Below are 16906 nucleotides of genomic sequence, written 5' to 3'. Positions count from 1 at the left end.
AGACATGTAAAAAAACATGAACTAAAGCATATTTCTGTATATAAACAGGACTTTAAATCTTTATCAACAGCTACTTTAGAGGAAATTCTTCAATAAACTGCAACCAAAGGCTCAACTCAGAGGACAAAATCCAACCTGTTATAAATAGTGTGACAGCAAACTTTCTCTTGTGTAAAGTTACAAATAGGAGTAATTATCCACAGGAGCTTTTATACATAATGAAGTTATAATTCGTCCTGTAGAAATTGTACACTTAAGCTATATAGTTCCCGCTGTGATAACTCTTATTAACTTTTATGCTTTTACAACCCACTATGAGCAAACACTCAGCAACAGTGGGAAGGAAAAACTCCCTTCTTGAAGGAAAAAACCTCTGGTAGAACCAGGAAATCTGTCTAAACTAGTTGGGGGTTAGAGCAACAGATGCAAGTCTTCAGATCATTTGCAGTGTGACTGTCTTTGTGCACACTTTAACCTGATTCAGTTTTCTTATTTGTCAAAATGCACCATGGGTAAAAAAAAACAAAACAAAAAAACAAAACAAAATAGTAATGAAGGAGAATCCTCAGCAAAGATGAATTAAACAAGTTTTATTTTGATCAAATTTTACTTTAAGTAAAACACATCTTTATTTGATGACTTTAATGTCATCAAATAAAGACAGTTTTGATGGAGCTCCTGACCCAGCCCAAGCTCTCTATGAAGACGAGGAAAAACTCCCCAGGGGGCCAGATCGATGGGAAGAAACCTCGGGAAAGCCCATTCAAAGAGAGATCCCCTTTCCTGGGATGGCTGGGGGGGTTACAGGAACTCCAAAAAAGCTACATTTTTATTTATTTATTTTTTAAGATTGACCCATTCTATCTATTCCTGTCCAACAGAAAAAAGAAAGGAAGTTACTACAATGTATCATACTTATATGATAAGGTGTGAATTATGTGTTTGTGTGTGTTATCTTAGCCAGGGGTGAAGCTGGAGCTCCTCCAGTGTTGGGCGCTTCTCCGGGACTATAGCTAAACATGCGTCCAAGAAATTCCGGCATTCTTGAAAGAAAGAAAAGATCAAAAAGATGAAGATGATAGTTCTAGTGATCCAAGGCATCAGTGAATCTGGAAGTTTGAAGTTTTCTTACCTGTGGACAGACGCTTCTTGATGCTCAGTTTCTTTGTGAGGAACCTCGCGGTACTAAAGTATCGTGCATGAAGCGCTTCATACAACACCACTCCCATTTGCCACACCGTGGTGGGTCCACACCTGTAGCAGCTCCTAATGTACCACTCGGGAGGGATGTGAAGAGGAGTGCCTAACAAACAGACACAATTGCAATTTCTTCTAAAACAAAAGACACAAATTGTTACATCTGTGAAAAGCAGGAGCAGAATATGTTACCATAGAAGATGCGATACAGAGATCGCTGCTTAACAAAGCAGCTCAGTCCAAAGTCAATGATGCGAACTCGAGGCACATCTGAGCCGGTCTCAATCAGAATGTTTTGTCCCTTGATGTCCCGATGAAAGATGTGTTTATCCTCAAGTTCCTTTACAGCATCAACTAGTTGCTTCAGAATGACCTGGAAAAGATGAAAAACACAATAATGAGTTAATGCTTTTCTGCCTTGATTGAATGCTGTACAGTCTAAGGTTCTCCCAGTCAACCTACCTTGGCCTTGTCCTCTGTTAAAGTTCTTCCATTTTCTTCTTTGTATTTTTGCAGGTCCACAGCGGGGACAGGTCTCTCCAGCACCAGGATCAGCTCTTTGCCAAGGTCGAACCACTCCAGCAAGGACACAGGTGCTGATATTCCCACTGACCCTTCTGCTTCACCTGCAAGTTTAACCATAATGGCCACTTCCACTGAGAGCTTCTTCCCGCTTTCATCCTGAAATATTACAACAAAGTGGATGATGAGGAACGCCGCATTCAATCCAGTAATGTAAAACTAATTCAAGTGTTGGACGCTTACCGCCACTTTGCAGTAGACTTTATTTTTGGGAATGTGTTTGATGGCAACCTAGAAGACACAGAGCATTGGTGAGCATTTCCTCAGTATGACATAATGAAAGGTGGAAACACAGCAGACGTCTCAGTTTACGATATTATCCATTATCTGCGTTACTGCCTGTCTTACTACCATCATCTGAACACTTACTGGAAAACGATCTTCTAGCCGGTAGCCAGCAAACACTGCTCCGCAGCCTCCTTCTCCGAGCTGGTGCTCCTCCACATATCTGGCTTGGAATTCACCTGAACAGACAAAACAACAAATCTTGTTTTATTACAGCTGTGACACAAATTACTCTCCTCTGTAGCCTAAATGTTCCTTTTGCCCTTCCCCTGAATATAAAACCCAAGCTGCTTGCTACTTACGTTTTTGGTCTGCCACTGATTTTTTGTCCTGGTCCACATTCCTTTTTTTTTTCTTGGGTGACTCTCTGTTGTCTCCCGCGGCCTTTCTTTTGCCATTTTTTGCGCACACCTGTTTGTTGTTCAAGTCTGGAGATGTGGAAAACACCAAAAGCACATCAGCTCACTGGATGATAGACACAAACACTAAACACTAATATCTTAAACCTAGCAACCACACTTAATCTACCCCCTTATTCAACTAATTAGCCTACCTTTACCAGAGTCCAACGAGGAGGATGCTTGCTCCTTGTCACCGCTCATATGGTCGAGAAGTTTAGCCTTCTTTGCTTTCTTTGTTGTGCCCTCTTCATCTTGCACAACCTTGCGCTTCACTCCTCTGACCACATCTGAGCTGGTGGAAGGACCAGCCTGCTCAGCGACCCTCCTCCTTTTTATTGGGGTCTTCTTTTCAGGACTGGCCTTTCTTTTAGCAGTCCTGCTCTTACAATCTATAAACGACAACAACACAGTGGTGAAAAAGAGTCCCCGACATCAGGACTGGAAGCAGTTTGGCAAAGAATTTGAAATTGCTTTTGCTTAAATTATCACAAGTTTATTCTTGGGATAAAAAAACTGACCAGTGCGAATTGATACTAGGTTTACTAAGTCTTAGATCTTGATGACACTTGTTGGTCTGTTTTTACTGTTGAGTCCAAGAATAAACTTATTACATTATTTTACCAAAAGACCGGTAACCTTTCTTTGATTAGACATCTTGTATTAAAGCTATTTTCAATCAAACATATGATTCAATTGCTCCAAAAATGATTCACACAGTGTCAACATTTCTAGGATTTGGATTTTACCAGGATTTGATTTTATTATTTTACTTACCTTGATCTCCTGAATCTTTCTTATCGGCTGGAGTGGTAATTTTTCTTGTTTCCTTTTTCATTGTAATTTCGGAGAACTTTTAAACTCGGAAATGTAAACCGTAATGAGTTAATATTGAGTTAATATTCCTTCAAATGTGCGCCCTTCAAATGCTTGACTTTTCTAACTGAATTCTGTTAGTGAGCTTTATAAGTAAACTCTGGAAACTACGGCAACACAACATAGAATCTTGCCTTTCAGTGACTTCACTGACTGCCAGTAGTTCAAAGTAGTTTACAGAAAAACACTCTGGCAGACAAAGCCATAATATTTCATATAATTCAATCATTTCATATCAATTAAACAGTTTCTTTCATTATCTTTCATCGTTTGTATAAAGACCTCATGTATGGATGACAGTATGAAGATTTGTGGTTGACCACACACTAATAAACACAGTGTCAGCTACATTGTCATCTGATTTAAAGTATTTATTATGTACATTTAACTGTCATGGTACTGAGTCTGTGACCCAGTGTTTTGTGTTTGTTCATTTATATTCATTGATTATTCTTATGTATGTTTTTGGTTCTCTTTATTGTTTTCTTCTTGTGTTATATTCTTAGGCTTTAGGTTTCTGTTACTTTGCCTTGCCCCTGTGTCCCACGTGTCATGTCTAGTCACTCTTGTTTCCATGTTCCCCAATTTCTCCCCAGTCAGTCATGTCTCTGTGTCAACTCTGTGTCTTTGTAAAAGTCTCTTGTTTGCTGTTTTACTTTGATAGTCTTGTGTGCTATGTTAGTGTTTTCATGTCTGTGAAGGTTCTCAGTCATCTAGGTCATCGTAGTCTAAGGAGTTTGGAAAGAAAGCGTTTGGACTTGAAGTTGCTTGAAGATGTTTCACCTTCTTGGAAGAAAAGAACTTAAACTTTGCTTGAACGTCTTCAAGCAACTTAAAGAAGTCCAGACGTTTTCTTTCTAAGCTCCTTAGACTATGTTAGTGTTTTCAGTTTTCCTTCCCCATGGTCTTGTTGTTTGTGATTTCTCGCAGCTGTGCTCTCATCCAGTGTCTTATTCCCTCATTTATCCCTCTGTGTATTTAAGCCCATTGTTTTCCTCTGTTTGCTGTTGGGTTGTCTGTGTATCATCCATGACAATTAAATTAAATAGCAAATGCAACTACAATTTCAATGAGATTCATTCCTGGCATTCTACTGCGGTGGCTGAAAGTAGACACCAAGCATTATCACTGTAACTGATGTAAATATTGGACTTGGAGGGGATTCATCTGATAGACTGATGCAAACATTACTGTGAGGAAAATTTTGAATCTCCCAATTTTCTTTTTTTCTGAAAGAAAGAAAGTTGGTTACTGTATCACATTTGTATGGCAAGATGTGAATTCAGTATGCGTGTGTGTTTGTGTCAGAGAGGAGTTTATCTGAGCCAGGGGTAAAGCAGGAGGTCCTCCAGCATTGGGCACTTCTCCAGGACTTTGTTAAAACTTGTTTTCAAGACGTCTGAAATGAAAGAAGGACAAGAGATATCGAGATGATAATTCCAGTGATCCAAGCGATCACATTGATTTTCTGCAAAGTTTTCTTTTTGAGAGTCATTCGGCTGGGCAGGGGGTATAACACATCTGCAATGCAGCAACATCTGCTCTCTGGGCCTGTGTGAGAGTGTTATCTCAATGGCGGGAATGAGGATGTTGGAATTTGGCATCTCAGGCACCAACTCATCTCTTTCCTTAACCGGGCTCACCAGAGATTGGTTTCAGCCTCTCTCCATGCTTTAAGGAGGTTGAGTTGATAAATCTGACTGGCCCCTCCCCTGTCTGACCATATCTCTTCATAGTCAACACCAATGTTCTCACCATGTGACCATGAACGGTCCTTACCACTTGGCAAGTAATTTCGAGCTAGAAGAAGGGAGTAAGACAAGCACTTTATGTCCCTGTTAAAATACAATTACATTTTATCAAATATCACTAAGCAGTCCTTACCTTTAAATACAGCCTGGTTTCTTTCTCTTTCTTTCTATATCTCTGAGTGAAGTTAGCTCTCATTCTTTTCTCTTCCTGTGAAATACAGCAAGTGGAGCTTTAGCTAGCAACACACTGTGACACAGTTAGTGTTTGTTGAGGTGATAGAAATGCTGCATTTGAAATTACCTGCCACAACATTTTACTCCCTTTTATGTTCACTCCTTTTTTTTCTGAAGTACCGCAAATTATGGGCACGTGGGGTTGTTCTGGTGTTGTGCTAAAAATAAATAAATCAAAACTACGGTACATGGTTTGCTCTTTCATCTCTACTGATTAAAACGCGACTGCCTTTCATGTGTCACTGTTTAGGCTCAAATCTCATTGTTTGAAGGCCTGCAGTGACGTGAAATATTAACTTCCCCCAAATGCGTTAAACCCAAAGTAACGAGTTTGTTTTGAAAATATACGGAGAGGAAACTACAGATATTTGTTTAAAAATGTAGGGAGTAAAAATTAAGTACAGCAAGGAAGTTTTTTTTTACTTTTTTACTTCCTACCTCTGGAGCCAATTAAGCTAAATTTAAGAAGCGCATGTCTGTGTATACTTAAAAGCTCTTATAGTTATTTTCACTTTGTAGACAAATTAAAGCACAGAAAAGAAAAACACGATACATTAGAGCATGACATACTTTGACCTGAGGTGGCGCTGCAGCGTGAAAGAGCCTGAACGTCAACCGGAAGAAGACGAGAATAAACTCCGTATAAACAACATGGCGTCTCCCTGTGAGGTGTCATGCCGAGCAGATGTCAGAGTTGAGTTCAAGCAAAGTTGACTCTTTCGGTGATTACAGTTTGTCCGGGCGGGCTGTGCGTCTTATTTCATCCGCAGACACGTCGTTGGATGAGGAACAGCTCATGTTGGCATCAGTGGCAGTCAGGATGGCAGCATCTTCCAGAGGGAAGGTCAGGTCGCTGGTCTCTCTGAGCAGGACGCTGTCCACCAACAAGCCCGGTTCCACGGCTGGAGATTACCCTCCTCCGGCTGAAGCCCCCGCTTCTCCCCCGAACAGCGAGCCTCAGCGGAGACCCAAAAAAGACCCCAGCGGCTGCTCCGTGCTCCTCTTCCCCGGTCAGGGCAGCCAGTTTGTGGGCATGGGCAGAGGACTTTTGAAATACCCCAACGTTAAAGAAATGTTCACCGTAGCCCAGAAGATCCTGGGTTACGACCTGCTGTCTCTGTGTCTGGAGGGCCCCGAGGACGAGCTTTCTTCATACATTCTTATATAGTTCTATACTGTGTATTGTGTATTTTGTTGTACAGTTATTTTATTTTTTTAACTTTAATTTATATATTTTATCTTATTCTTTCCCAGTTAAATTTACCCCTTTTTAATTTTCATATTTATTTCCTATCTTATTCATAGCCTTTTCTTTTTTTCTTTAGGTCACGAGCAGTTGTCTAAGCATTTCACTGCATATCGTACTGTGTGTGACTGTGTACGTGACAAATAAAATTTGAATTTGAGCTGCAGAAAACGGTTCACTGTCAGCCGGCGGTGTTTGTCACCTCCCTGGCTGCTGTGGAGAGACTCAACCAAGAAAACCCCAAAGTAAGTGCCAGATAAATGTCTGGAAAAAGGACAATAACTGCAGGTCCTGCCTTCTTAAATGTGGCCATTTTATCTTTTTAATAAAAAAAATAAATACTGCTACAGTAATATTAATTTATATTTAAAATGTGCGCACATTATGTATGAAGGTGTGGATGAATGATGCTTGTTGTAAGAAAGCATTTTGAGCGCCCAGTAGAAGAGCATCTTTCAAATGCAAAGTTTCTCATTTCAACTTTAATTACTGCACCTGATTAAGGCGATAGAGTAAATAAGGCTTCCAACAGTGGTTATTTCTTATTATCACATCTTGTTTTTATTGTTTTTATCAGTAGATTGTTGTTTCACTCCCACCAAAAACATCACCGTAAATAATCTTCTGCTTCTGAATGACCATTTAAAAAAATAAACAAATTGTTCTGAGTTAATTTCAGTTACGGATGTATCAGTGACATAAATGATATATCGGTCATAATCGGGAGGCTGTTACATTTTTATTTTTATTTTTTTTGACTTGTTTCCTGCTGTACACAGGCCATTGAGATGTGTGTCGCTGCTGCAGGTTTCAGTGTCGGAGAATTTGCTGCTCTTGGCTTTTCTGGGGTGATGAACTTTGCAGAAGGTAGAAAGATTTCTTTTTTGGGTTTTTTTGTGCATTTGTAAAAGGTGTTTTAATCACAACTTTGGTTAATATTCTGTATTTACTCCTTATGCTGCATAAGGAGTAAATGCAGCTCAACTCCCAGTCCTACTGGGACTGGGAGTTGAGCTTGACTCCCAGTCCTACTGCCAGTTTCTGGAAGACACCTTCTTCAAGCAGTGGTACAGGAAGAAGTCTGCATCCTTCAAGAAAAACATGATTTTCATGCAAGACAATGCTCCATCACACGCGTCCAAGTACTCCACAGCGTGGCTGGCAAGAAAGGGTATAAAAGAAGAAAAACTAATGACATGGCCTCCTTGTTCACCTGATCTGAACCCCATTGAGAACCTGTGGTCCATCATCAAATGTGAGATTTACAAGGAGGGAAAACAGTACACCTCTCTGAACAGTGTCTGGGAGGCTGTGGTTGCTGCTGCACGCAATGTTGATGGTGAACAGATCAAAACACTGACAGAATCCATGGATGGCAGGCTTTTGAGTGTCCTTGCAAAGAAAGGTGGCTATATTGGTCGCTGATTTGTTTTTGTTTTGTTTTTGAATGTCAGAAATGTATATTTGTGAATGTGGAGATGTTATATTGGTTTCACTGGTAAAAATAAATAATTGAAATGGGTATATATTTGTTTTTTGTTAAGTTGCCTAATAATTATGCACAGTAATAGTCACCTGCACACAGATATCCCCCTAAAATAGCTAAAACTAAAAACAAACTAAAAACTACTTCCAAAAACATTCAGCTTTGATATTAATGAGTTTTTTGGGTTCATTGAGAACATGGTTGTTGTTCAATAATAAAATTATTCCTCAAAAATACAACTTGCCTAATAATTCTGCACTCCCTATATACTGACTAACCAGCAGCAACACTCTGACTCAGTGTTTCCATCTGTGTTTATTTCCATCTTTACAGTCAGGCAGAAACATCTCACAGCAGCTGGAAAAACCAGTGAGCACACTTTAGAGGAAAAAAGTGAAAGTTTATGTTCAACTGTAAAATATTCTCTGTAATGTAAATTGTTCTGCTCTCTGACAAACCATCAGAGGTGCAGCACGTGTATCATTTGGTGTTTGAAGAAGAAACAAAAGCAAAGAGTTAAAGGAAGACACATTTGAAGAAGAAGGAAAATGAAAACAAGACGTCACTGAGCAACAACCTGACAGAACGAGAGCCAACAGTTTACTATCAGAACTGAGGCTGATCATTAACAGGGAGCAGCAGGTAACAAGGTCATCAGCAGTGGAGGAAAGTATGGAAGTAATACTCAGCTTCATACTTTAAGATACTCGAGTATCTTAGCTGCAGGTCTGGAACACTGGTTTTATTTCCTTTCCCATTAAACATCTCACACAGCCCCTCATCTGTGACCCTTAGCAAACCCACTGGATATCTACCTGTACATAAAGGAGATCAGATCAGTTCCATCTAGACCAGCTGTAACAGGAAAATGCTGCTTACACTTTGATGCATCACTTTCAGTTTGTCATATAAGACAATATATCAGATTGAGGCATTATTTTCCTGCAGTGAGTAAATCTACTTTGTACTTTACTCTTTTCTTTTAGGTAAAGGGTCTAAACAGTACTTGTACACTGTGGAAATCCCATAAGAACATCTCCTGAACTCTGAAAAATAACAAAACAAAGACTAAAAGGAGGTCATGGGTGCTGATGATGATGATGATGATGAGGAGGAGGAGCATGCATTTAAAAAGTGACTGATGTCCTAGAATACAACAGAACAGTGTCTCTACAAACTTATGAAAACATGACAGTCTTGCATTAGTTTGTATTCTTATGATTTCAAAAAACGAGGGAAAAATCTCCTTGAAATCCACAATTCCTTTTTGTTATTTCTTAGTGTGTGACGTATTTTATTGGCTTTATGATTGGTGCAAACAGTTTCCTGATTCATAATGGAAATAGATTTTAGACACAGGAGGAACACGCAGTGATCAGCAGGAGCAGCTTGGAGTCCAGTCTTCTTCACACTGTGGAGGGACATATATGCAGGAACAGTTGTCATAACTGTTACAACCACCAGATGGCGAAAGAGTCCCACTGCAACTTTAAGCCATGAAGGATGTGTCTTGATGTTTGCTTGTGATAAATCTGCTTTATGTGAGTCTTTTTCAGAGAGTAACAGTAATATGTCTGATTATATGTCTTTAATCAGTAAAGTCTCGCTTTGCTAGAAATCAATAAATAAATAATAAAATTGTAAACATGCAGCTGTATGTTAGAAGTCAAAGGGTCCTTAAGTCTTCTGTAAATTGACGGGGATCAAATGAAGGACACAAGTATCTGTTCTTACTCTAATAAATGCTGCTTTAATATCCAACAGACTATTTTCCTTCCTCATCAGCAGTAAACAGCTCGACTGCGTCTGTGCATTTGTGTCCTCCATACTTGTTTACACAGACATCTCAGGCTTGATGCCACGATGCAGTGTAGAAACCTGACAACCCTCTGACTCATGTTCAAATGTTCAAGGACATTTCTCAGGATCATGTATGACCCCTTTTTGACATTTGGACTTTCATTAATAATATTTGTGTTTCTGAGTCATTTTTGTGGAGACTTCTGTCCAACGTAGTGTCCAAATGAAGCCTGAAGCTTTTCTTCACCCTCTTGTCAGATGGTCAGCAACAAAACTCTGTTCCAACCAATGTCTGATAAGAGATGAGACACAGCAGCTGAGCAAATGATCATTTCATGCTGAAGACATCCTCAGACAGAATTAAATACATACATAAACACAGCCTGGTGCCAATAACACAGCTAATGACACTGCTGTATCACTGGCTTTACTGATTAAAGACCATATCTGAAGGAAATCTTTGAACACAACAGAAAGTGACCTTTTAAACCTGCGACACTGATGCTGCATTCAAGGACCATTAAAAACATCTGAAAGGACTTAAGAACATGAAGAAAATGTGACTTGTTTCTCTGTAATGAAGCTGTTTTAGTGAAGAAAGTTGAAAGGTCACAGAGCGACTGCTGAATCTTCTGCTCTAAACATGAACTCTGAACTTTGTGATGCTTCAGGAGGAAAACTGCTTCAGTTATTCTCTCAGATTAGTTTCATATTTTCTGCATCAGATTTGAGTGAGATCCTGGAATGAAGACAGAAGAAAAGACTTTGTTCAAAGTTTGATTTATAGTCAAACCTTCCAGTTTATTCACACAATAAAACATCAACACAATATATGAATTCATTCATTAAAATCACAGTTTTTCCTCATTTCTTTGATGATTTTGACAAAAACAAACACAAACACACACACATGGTCTGCCATACTCATAAAGAGAAATGTCGACATTTTTCAATACAAATATTCCAGAAACATTTAGAGGATAGAGAAGTTTACATTTTCATGTGGAGAAATATTTTAGTAAATCAAAATGATGATGAGCAGTGATAGCCTCCATAAACAGTCACAGGAAAGATCTCCTTTAAAAACTCAGAAACATCAAGAGAACAACTAGAAGATGTGGAGGTACCACCCATAATGTTTGACTGACAGCTGATCTCTGTGCAGAAATGATGGAGAGAAAATAAAATGAAACTAAAATACAGATTTAAACCCACAATATGAAAGACTTCAGTCTATTTCACTTTAATCAACTCAGCAGTGGCTCCAAAATCATAAACCCTCAGTCCAGCATAGAGCGGCTGAGTGAATGTGGTCTGGACTCTGTGGAGGAGAGTCATGGTTTCAGAGACGCTGTAGAAGGACAAAATACCTGCTCTGTGATCCAGGTACACTCCTACTCTGGAGGAACGAGGACCTGAGACAGGAGTTTGGATGTTGTTGTACCGAAATGTATAACTGTTGTTGTTACAATCTAATGACCAAGATTTGTCATTAAGTCCAAACCAGCATTCATTACCCCCTCCTTTTCTGCTGATATTCTTGTATGCGACTGCTACATAAACTCCTTCCCCTCTCCACTCCACCTCCCAGTAACAACGTCCAGTCAGACTCTCTCTACTCAGGACCTGAAACCTGTCAGTGAATCTGTCTGGATGATCAGAATAAGACTTTCCAAGAAAATTGAATGTTACTTTTCTGTTCCCCTCTGATAATAACAGCCATCTGTTTGCTGTGTTTGGATCCAGTGTGATTTCACGTGAATATTTTAAGAATCCAGCTCTGGTCTTTGGCTCTGCTTGTGGATCTGACAGTAAAACATCCACTTCAGTGACTGTCAGTGAGATGTTTGTCCATTCCTCTCTCAGAATGTCCTGTAGTTTATCTCTGACCTCTGACACAGCTGCTGTCACATCCTCAAAGTAGCTCAGAGGACGGATATTGATGCTGGATGAGCCTGTAGACTCACTGAGTGCTGACAGTGAGGGGTAGTTGTGTAGAAACTGGATGTGATCCTCTGTGTGTGAGAGCTGCTTCAGCTCAGCATCTTTCCTCTTCAGCTCAGTGATCTCCTGCTCCAGCTTCTCCTGAAGCTCTTTGACTCGACTCACTTCAGTTTCCTGCTGGGATCTGATCTGCTGCTTCACATCAGAGCTTCTTTTCTGGATGAGATGGATCAGCTCAGTGAAGATCTTCTCACTGTGCTCCACTGTTTGATCAGCAGACTGATTGATGGCCTCCACCTCCTGTTGAAGCAGCTTCACATCTTTCTCTCTGTCCTGGATTCTCTGCTGGATGTTTTGTCGACTCACCTCCAGCTCTCTCTGCCTCTCAGTCCTTTCTGCTGCAGCTGAGACTGTGTCGTGGCCTTTATGTTCATCCACAGAGCAGAGATAACAGATACTCTGCTGATCAGTACGGCAGAACATCTTCATCACCTCATCATGACGAGAGCAGATGTTCTCCTGGAGCTTCTTGGAGGGCTCCACCAGCTTGTGTCTCTTTAATTGAACCACATCATAATGAGGCTGAAGGTGTTTCTCACAGTAAGAGACCAAACACACCAAACAGGATTTCACAGCTTTTAGCTTCATGCCAGTGCAGAAATCACAGGCCACATCTTCAGGTCCAGCATAGCAGTGATCAGCAGGAGCAGCTTGGAGTCCAGTCTTCTTCAGCTCCTCCACTAAATCTGCTAACATGGTGTTTTTCTCCAGGACAGGCCTCGCTGTGAAAGTCCTCCGGCACTGAGGGCAGCTGTAGATTTTCTTCTCTTCCTCTTCATCCCAGAAGCTTTTAATACAGTTCATGCAGTAGCTGTGTCCACAGGGAATAGTCACCGGATCCTTCAGTAGATCCAAACAGACTGAACAGCAGAATTTTGTTTGATCCATTTGATTCATGTGCTGTGCCGTTTCACCGTCTCTCAGTGACTGTCAGACAGTTTCACTTCCTCTGAACAGAAACAACCTCTGTGCTCTGAAGGGAAACAGATCTCTGCTCTTGTTCACCTCCTACAGGAAATGAGGCTCACCAGCAACTGCATTTACACCATGTTGTTTAGACCCATCCTGATACAGACACATCTGTGAAGGGAGGCACTAAAGAAATATTTTTACAGAGCGACCAAGAGCCAATCACATGATGCAGGGTGTGGTATGTGTGATTACAACATGCAGTAACAAGTCTGACCCAGGTAAACTGGTTTAACTGGTTTAAACTGTTAAAATTAGTTTCAACTGGGACAGCCCAGTTAAAATTTTCTTGAGTTATGACAGTCAACACTCAGCGAGTTCATTTTATATTTCAAAAAGTTCAGCAAAGTTTAGGATGCTGTGATGAATAAAAATAAATCAAACTTTATATTTTGACATTTTCTAATCTTAGTTCATTCTCACACTTACAGAATGATGCATGGGAACAACTGACTCCACTAAATCAAACCTATGTTCAAATGAGATTATGATCATTAAATAGTAACAAATATTTAAATTTAGCAACAACAAATGCAGATCGGTCCGCAATGTTTAAAAAACAAACAAACAAACATTATTTTGTAGTTTTTCCTGTGTACACAGTCACAGTGGAGTTTAAATGAAAACTTTCAAGTTTAATTCAACGTTTTAGTAAAATTTTGCCTGAACTGTTTAGTAATTTTTCACAAAGTGTCCATGTCAGTAATTCATTCAAATGTATTTTGGTCTTAAACTGATCCAGTAAATGTAACTTTTTCTCACCTACTTAATCGAGTATTTTAGTTGTTTAACTGTCATTATAACTAAACTGAACATCCAAAGCTTTTCTCACTGCAGTTTTGTTGTGCAGTTATAGCAGCACTTTGAATCAGCCACAGTTTTATAGAACTGTCTGTTGAATTGTTGTTTTGTTTGGTGCGATGCTTGCTTTTATTTAAATATTGATGATAATTTGATATATTTGATTATTTATTACTGGTGCAAACAATTCATTTATTCATGGTGCAAATATATAGTAGACTCAGGAGTTTAACTCAGTTTTCTTGGCCTTTGTTTATCGTTCATTTAAAATCTTAATGGGTAAATCAGAATCAGAATCAGAATACTTTATTAATCCCGAAGGAAATTAGGGTTACAGCAGGCAGCACGCTAATGGCGCATGCACACTTACAAAGAAACCTTCTGACCAACTTTACACAAACATCACATTGGGGAGACATGTCAGAAAGGTAGGCTGATAGGAAAAAAACAACAAAAATACATAACATGAGGTTAGAGGAGGAGAAAAAAACCTCCACTCAGACTGAGCTCCTAGTGGGAGAACAGTTTGATAACAGAAAAAAACACCTCAGCACAAAAAGCACATGACTATCAATACACCATAGAAACACAAGACAAGCAACAGGGGCGGGTAAAGGGTGAATGAGAGCCGGTGTAGACAGCGCATCCGGTCCTGCAGCATGTCTGCGCTGGTCCAGTCGACTGCCATCTGCCCCAGTAGGGCACAAGCATCGAAGGCGTTTGGAAAGGGAGGGGGGATCAGTGTGTGCATATCAGTGTATGTGTGTGTGTGTGTGTGTGTGTGTGTGTCCAGAGTTCAGCGGAGACAGTGTCCTTCGCCCTGCTAGGCTAAGTAAACAGTCTTCCAGCCAACCCAGGTGGCCTTGCATGGAATGGGGGGAACAGTCTAAACAGTCGTTATCAGGGTGTTTTCTTCAGCTCCAGCCTTGAGACCGCAGCTGGCGCCGAAGGGGTCTCCACATGAAGTGATGATGGTTTTTATTTTAGTGCGAACAACTCATATGAATTTCAAAGCTGTTCTAACAGTCCAACACTGGTCTCTCAATCTCCCGTTGGAGAGCCGCGAGCTTCTCCATGATGTTATCCAAACTTACGTTTCGTGATGTTGTCATTCTTTTTGCTCAAAGAGCAGGTTCTGAGAACTCATGACCGCAGTGCACTTCCCCAAGATGTGATCAATTTGCGCTCAAAGGTGTTAGTCGAGCTAGCCACTCCAGATGTAATCCAGTTTTCCACTCAGAGGTCTTGTTCTGAGTATTCACGGCAGCCGTGCGTTCTCCAAGATCTTCTCCGTGCTGCACTCAATGAGCCCATTTTGAGAAACTCACGCCTCGTCCCATCATTTCAATCCCAGCGGGCAGCCTTGTAGGGGTTTGAACAGCCGGTTCCGCTTCCTTAATTCTTCGATAAGCCAGGGCCAAGCCAGCTCCGATCAGCAAGAACCCTGTTATCATGGTTCCGAATAGGTAGATATCTTCAGCAGTCAGGCTCACCCGAGCCCAGACTTCTCGTTGAGAAGGGGTGTCAATTGCATTCAGAGACCAGTTGATCAAATCCATAATTCCTCTTTTAGGTTTTAGAGAACAGACTGTGAGAGAGTCTTCCAGGGAGAAGTAAGTAAAAACACAAGACAAGACAAGGACATAAGAAGCTAAGTAGGGAAGATAAGGAGAGGAGAGGAGAAAAGTGCGACCGCCTTCGCTGAGAGCCCTGTAAGTCTCTCTAAAGATCATCATAATTACATATGAAATTATATGTACAAATTATATGTTCCATTACACTATTAACAGCACAGATTATACAGCAAACATCAGATTCATGGATGGAGCCAGAGGCTGAATGACTGTTCAGTCCTCTTTAGGAAACGATCTTCATATGACGACAAACACGACAACAATCAGCTGTCAAACTGTACAAGAAGTTCACAGTAATGTAAAAGAAGTTATATCACTTTATTTTTAAATGTACGCACTCAGGGTCAGGACTGAAGACACTGATCGAGAAAATACTCTAAATATAAATATTCACCTAAACATTCAAAATTATTCAATTGCATGAAAAGAAATATGAACTCTCTACAATACTGGCTTCTGATTGGCTGAAAAAGCAGGTGCTGAACTTCAGAAGAGCTAAACCTGCAAAACTGTGTAAAACCAGAGTGGATGCTGCCCTCTGACCTTTCAGAAGTACGATCTTTTTATGAAGACAGAGGCAGAGTTATTATTCATCACTTTAAAGATGATATTCGTTATCTGTTCTTCACTCGTTGTCTAGTAAAGTCCAGAGCAGGGGTCCCCAAACTTTTTCCTTCTCTGATGGGGGGCCAGGGTCAGTTTGTAACAGAAAAAGTGTGACGATCGCAGGTTTGCCGAAATGTAAACATTTATTGTTTTCCAGAAAGCCACACATAACCAAATATTAATAACCCTTTCCGAGATCAAATAACCCTCTCTGGGTTCTTAACAGAAAAAATTAACTTAGGAAATACTTAATAACACTATTTATGACATCAATAAATAATCAAATAACCCTCTCTGGGTTCTTCACAGAAAGAAAGTTTCTGTTGTGCCGTGCACAATCTTACGCTTCAGTTGTCAGAGCAGAATCTCTTAAATGACTCATATGAGCAGTCTCTCAAAGTTCTTGTGTTCTTTCCTTATAATCCAGTTTTGTAGGTTCCAGTAGGGTAGCCTAGTAGACACCACTGTTTGCTCTCTCTCACCAACTTCCCTCTGAAAACCACAAAGCAAGCAGGCTGAGAAACCGAACTAAGTGATACAGCACCTACACAGCACAAAACATTTTCACAAGCTTTTTTCAATGGTTGTGGAGATGGATTTTATCCCAGTAGATTTTATTATGATTCTATTTGTTTATACTCAGAATAACTCATTCAAGTCACAAAAGTGAGCTTACCTATGTACTGTATGTTCATCAGTGTGAACTGTGGGCCTGCATCTGGCCGGTGAGAAGTTGAGTGTCCGGTTCCATTCTAGTCACAGCCAGTCTCAAACACTGATGCAGATGTTCATCTGTCAATCTTGATCTCATCGGAGTTTTCATGAGTTTCATGCGTGAAAAGGTTTGCTCGCAGATATACGTGCTGCCAAAAAGTGTGGACATCTTCATTGCGTGTTTTTTATGTTAGGGTACGTGTCATTTGGGAGGGCGGCATAGAAGTCAAGGAGACTGTTGGGCTTGAATGCGTCTTTCAGAACATCAGAGTTCTGTAACTCGGCCAGCTCAAACTGATAAAAAGTAGGGCTGGGTATCGTCA

At 40.3% G+C, this 16906-nt stretch overlaps 2 protein-coding genes across 3 annotated transcripts; both read right to left on the bottom strand.

The window, feature by feature from the left end:
• Positions 1 to 575: 575 nt before the first annotated feature.
• LOC146368794 (serine/threonine-protein kinase pim-2-like) lies at positions 576 to 5984 on the bottom strand. The gene is made up of 11 exons (XM_084912668.1): positions 5894 to 5984; positions 5223 to 5297; positions 3240 to 4737; positions 2618 to 2854; positions 2367 to 2492; positions 2149 to 2243; positions 1963 to 2010; positions 1660 to 1878; positions 1390 to 1570; positions 1133 to 1303; positions 576 to 1043 (listed from the first exon to the last, which is right to left on the bottom strand). The coding sequence occupies exons 3-11, from the start codon at positions 3298 to 3300 to the stop codon at positions 952 to 954; spliced, it is 1230 nt and encodes a 409-aa protein (XP_084768794.1). The 5' UTR covers positions 3301 to 4737; positions 5223 to 5297; positions 5894 to 5984; the 3' UTR covers positions 576 to 951.
• A 4663-nt stretch (positions 5985 to 10647) lies between these two features.
• LOC146368793 (E3 ubiquitin/ISG15 ligase TRIM25-like) lies at positions 10648 to 12956 on the bottom strand. Of its 2 annotated transcripts, XM_084912667.1 has the most exons (2): positions 11965 to 12956; positions 10648 to 11254 (listed from the first exon to the last, which is right to left on the bottom strand). In XM_084912667.1, exons 1-2 carry the CDS (start codon positions 12754 to 12756, stop codon positions 11198 to 11200), a joined length of 849 nt encoding a protein of 282 aa, XP_084768793.1. In that variant the 5' UTR covers positions 12757 to 12956; the 3' UTR covers positions 10648 to 11197. The 2 variants fall into 2 exon arrangements, with proteins under 2 accessions (XP_084768793.1, XP_084768792.1); XM_084912666.1 differs by having other exon boundaries at positions 10648 to 12956.
• Positions 12957 to 16906: the final 3950 nt, after the last annotated feature.

The sequence above is a fragment of the Perissodus microlepis genome, chromosome 18 (assembly GCF_051167445.1).
Source record: "Perissodus microlepis isolate ML-2025 ecotype Zambia chromosome 18, ASM5116744v1, whole genome shotgun sequence".
Lineage (NCBI taxonomy): Eukaryota > Metazoa > Chordata > Actinopteri > Cichliformes > Cichlidae > Perissodus > Perissodus microlepis.
The sequence above is the reverse complement of the archived record's forward strand: the minus strand, read 5'-3'. Positions and strand labels throughout refer to the sequence as shown.

Excerpts from the sequence above, each read along its gene's own strand:
- LOC146368794 (XM_084912668.1), bottom strand. The coding sequence starts at position 3,300 with ATGAAAAAGGAAACAAGAAAAATTACCACTCCAGCCGATAAGAAAGAT. Across the intron at positions 1,571-1,659 it reads TAACAGAGGACAAGGCCAAG|GTCATTCTGAAGCAACTAGT; the intron begins GTAGGTTGACTG and ends CATCTTTTCCAG. Across the intron at positions 1,044-1,132 it reads CAAGAAGCGTCTGTCCACAG|AATGCCGGAATTTCTTGGAC; the intron begins GTAAGAAAACTT and ends CTTTCTTTCAAG.
- LOC146368793 (XM_084912666.1), bottom strand. The coding sequence starts at position 12,756 with ATGAATCAAATGGATCAAACAAAATTCTGCTGTTCAGTCTGTTTGGAT.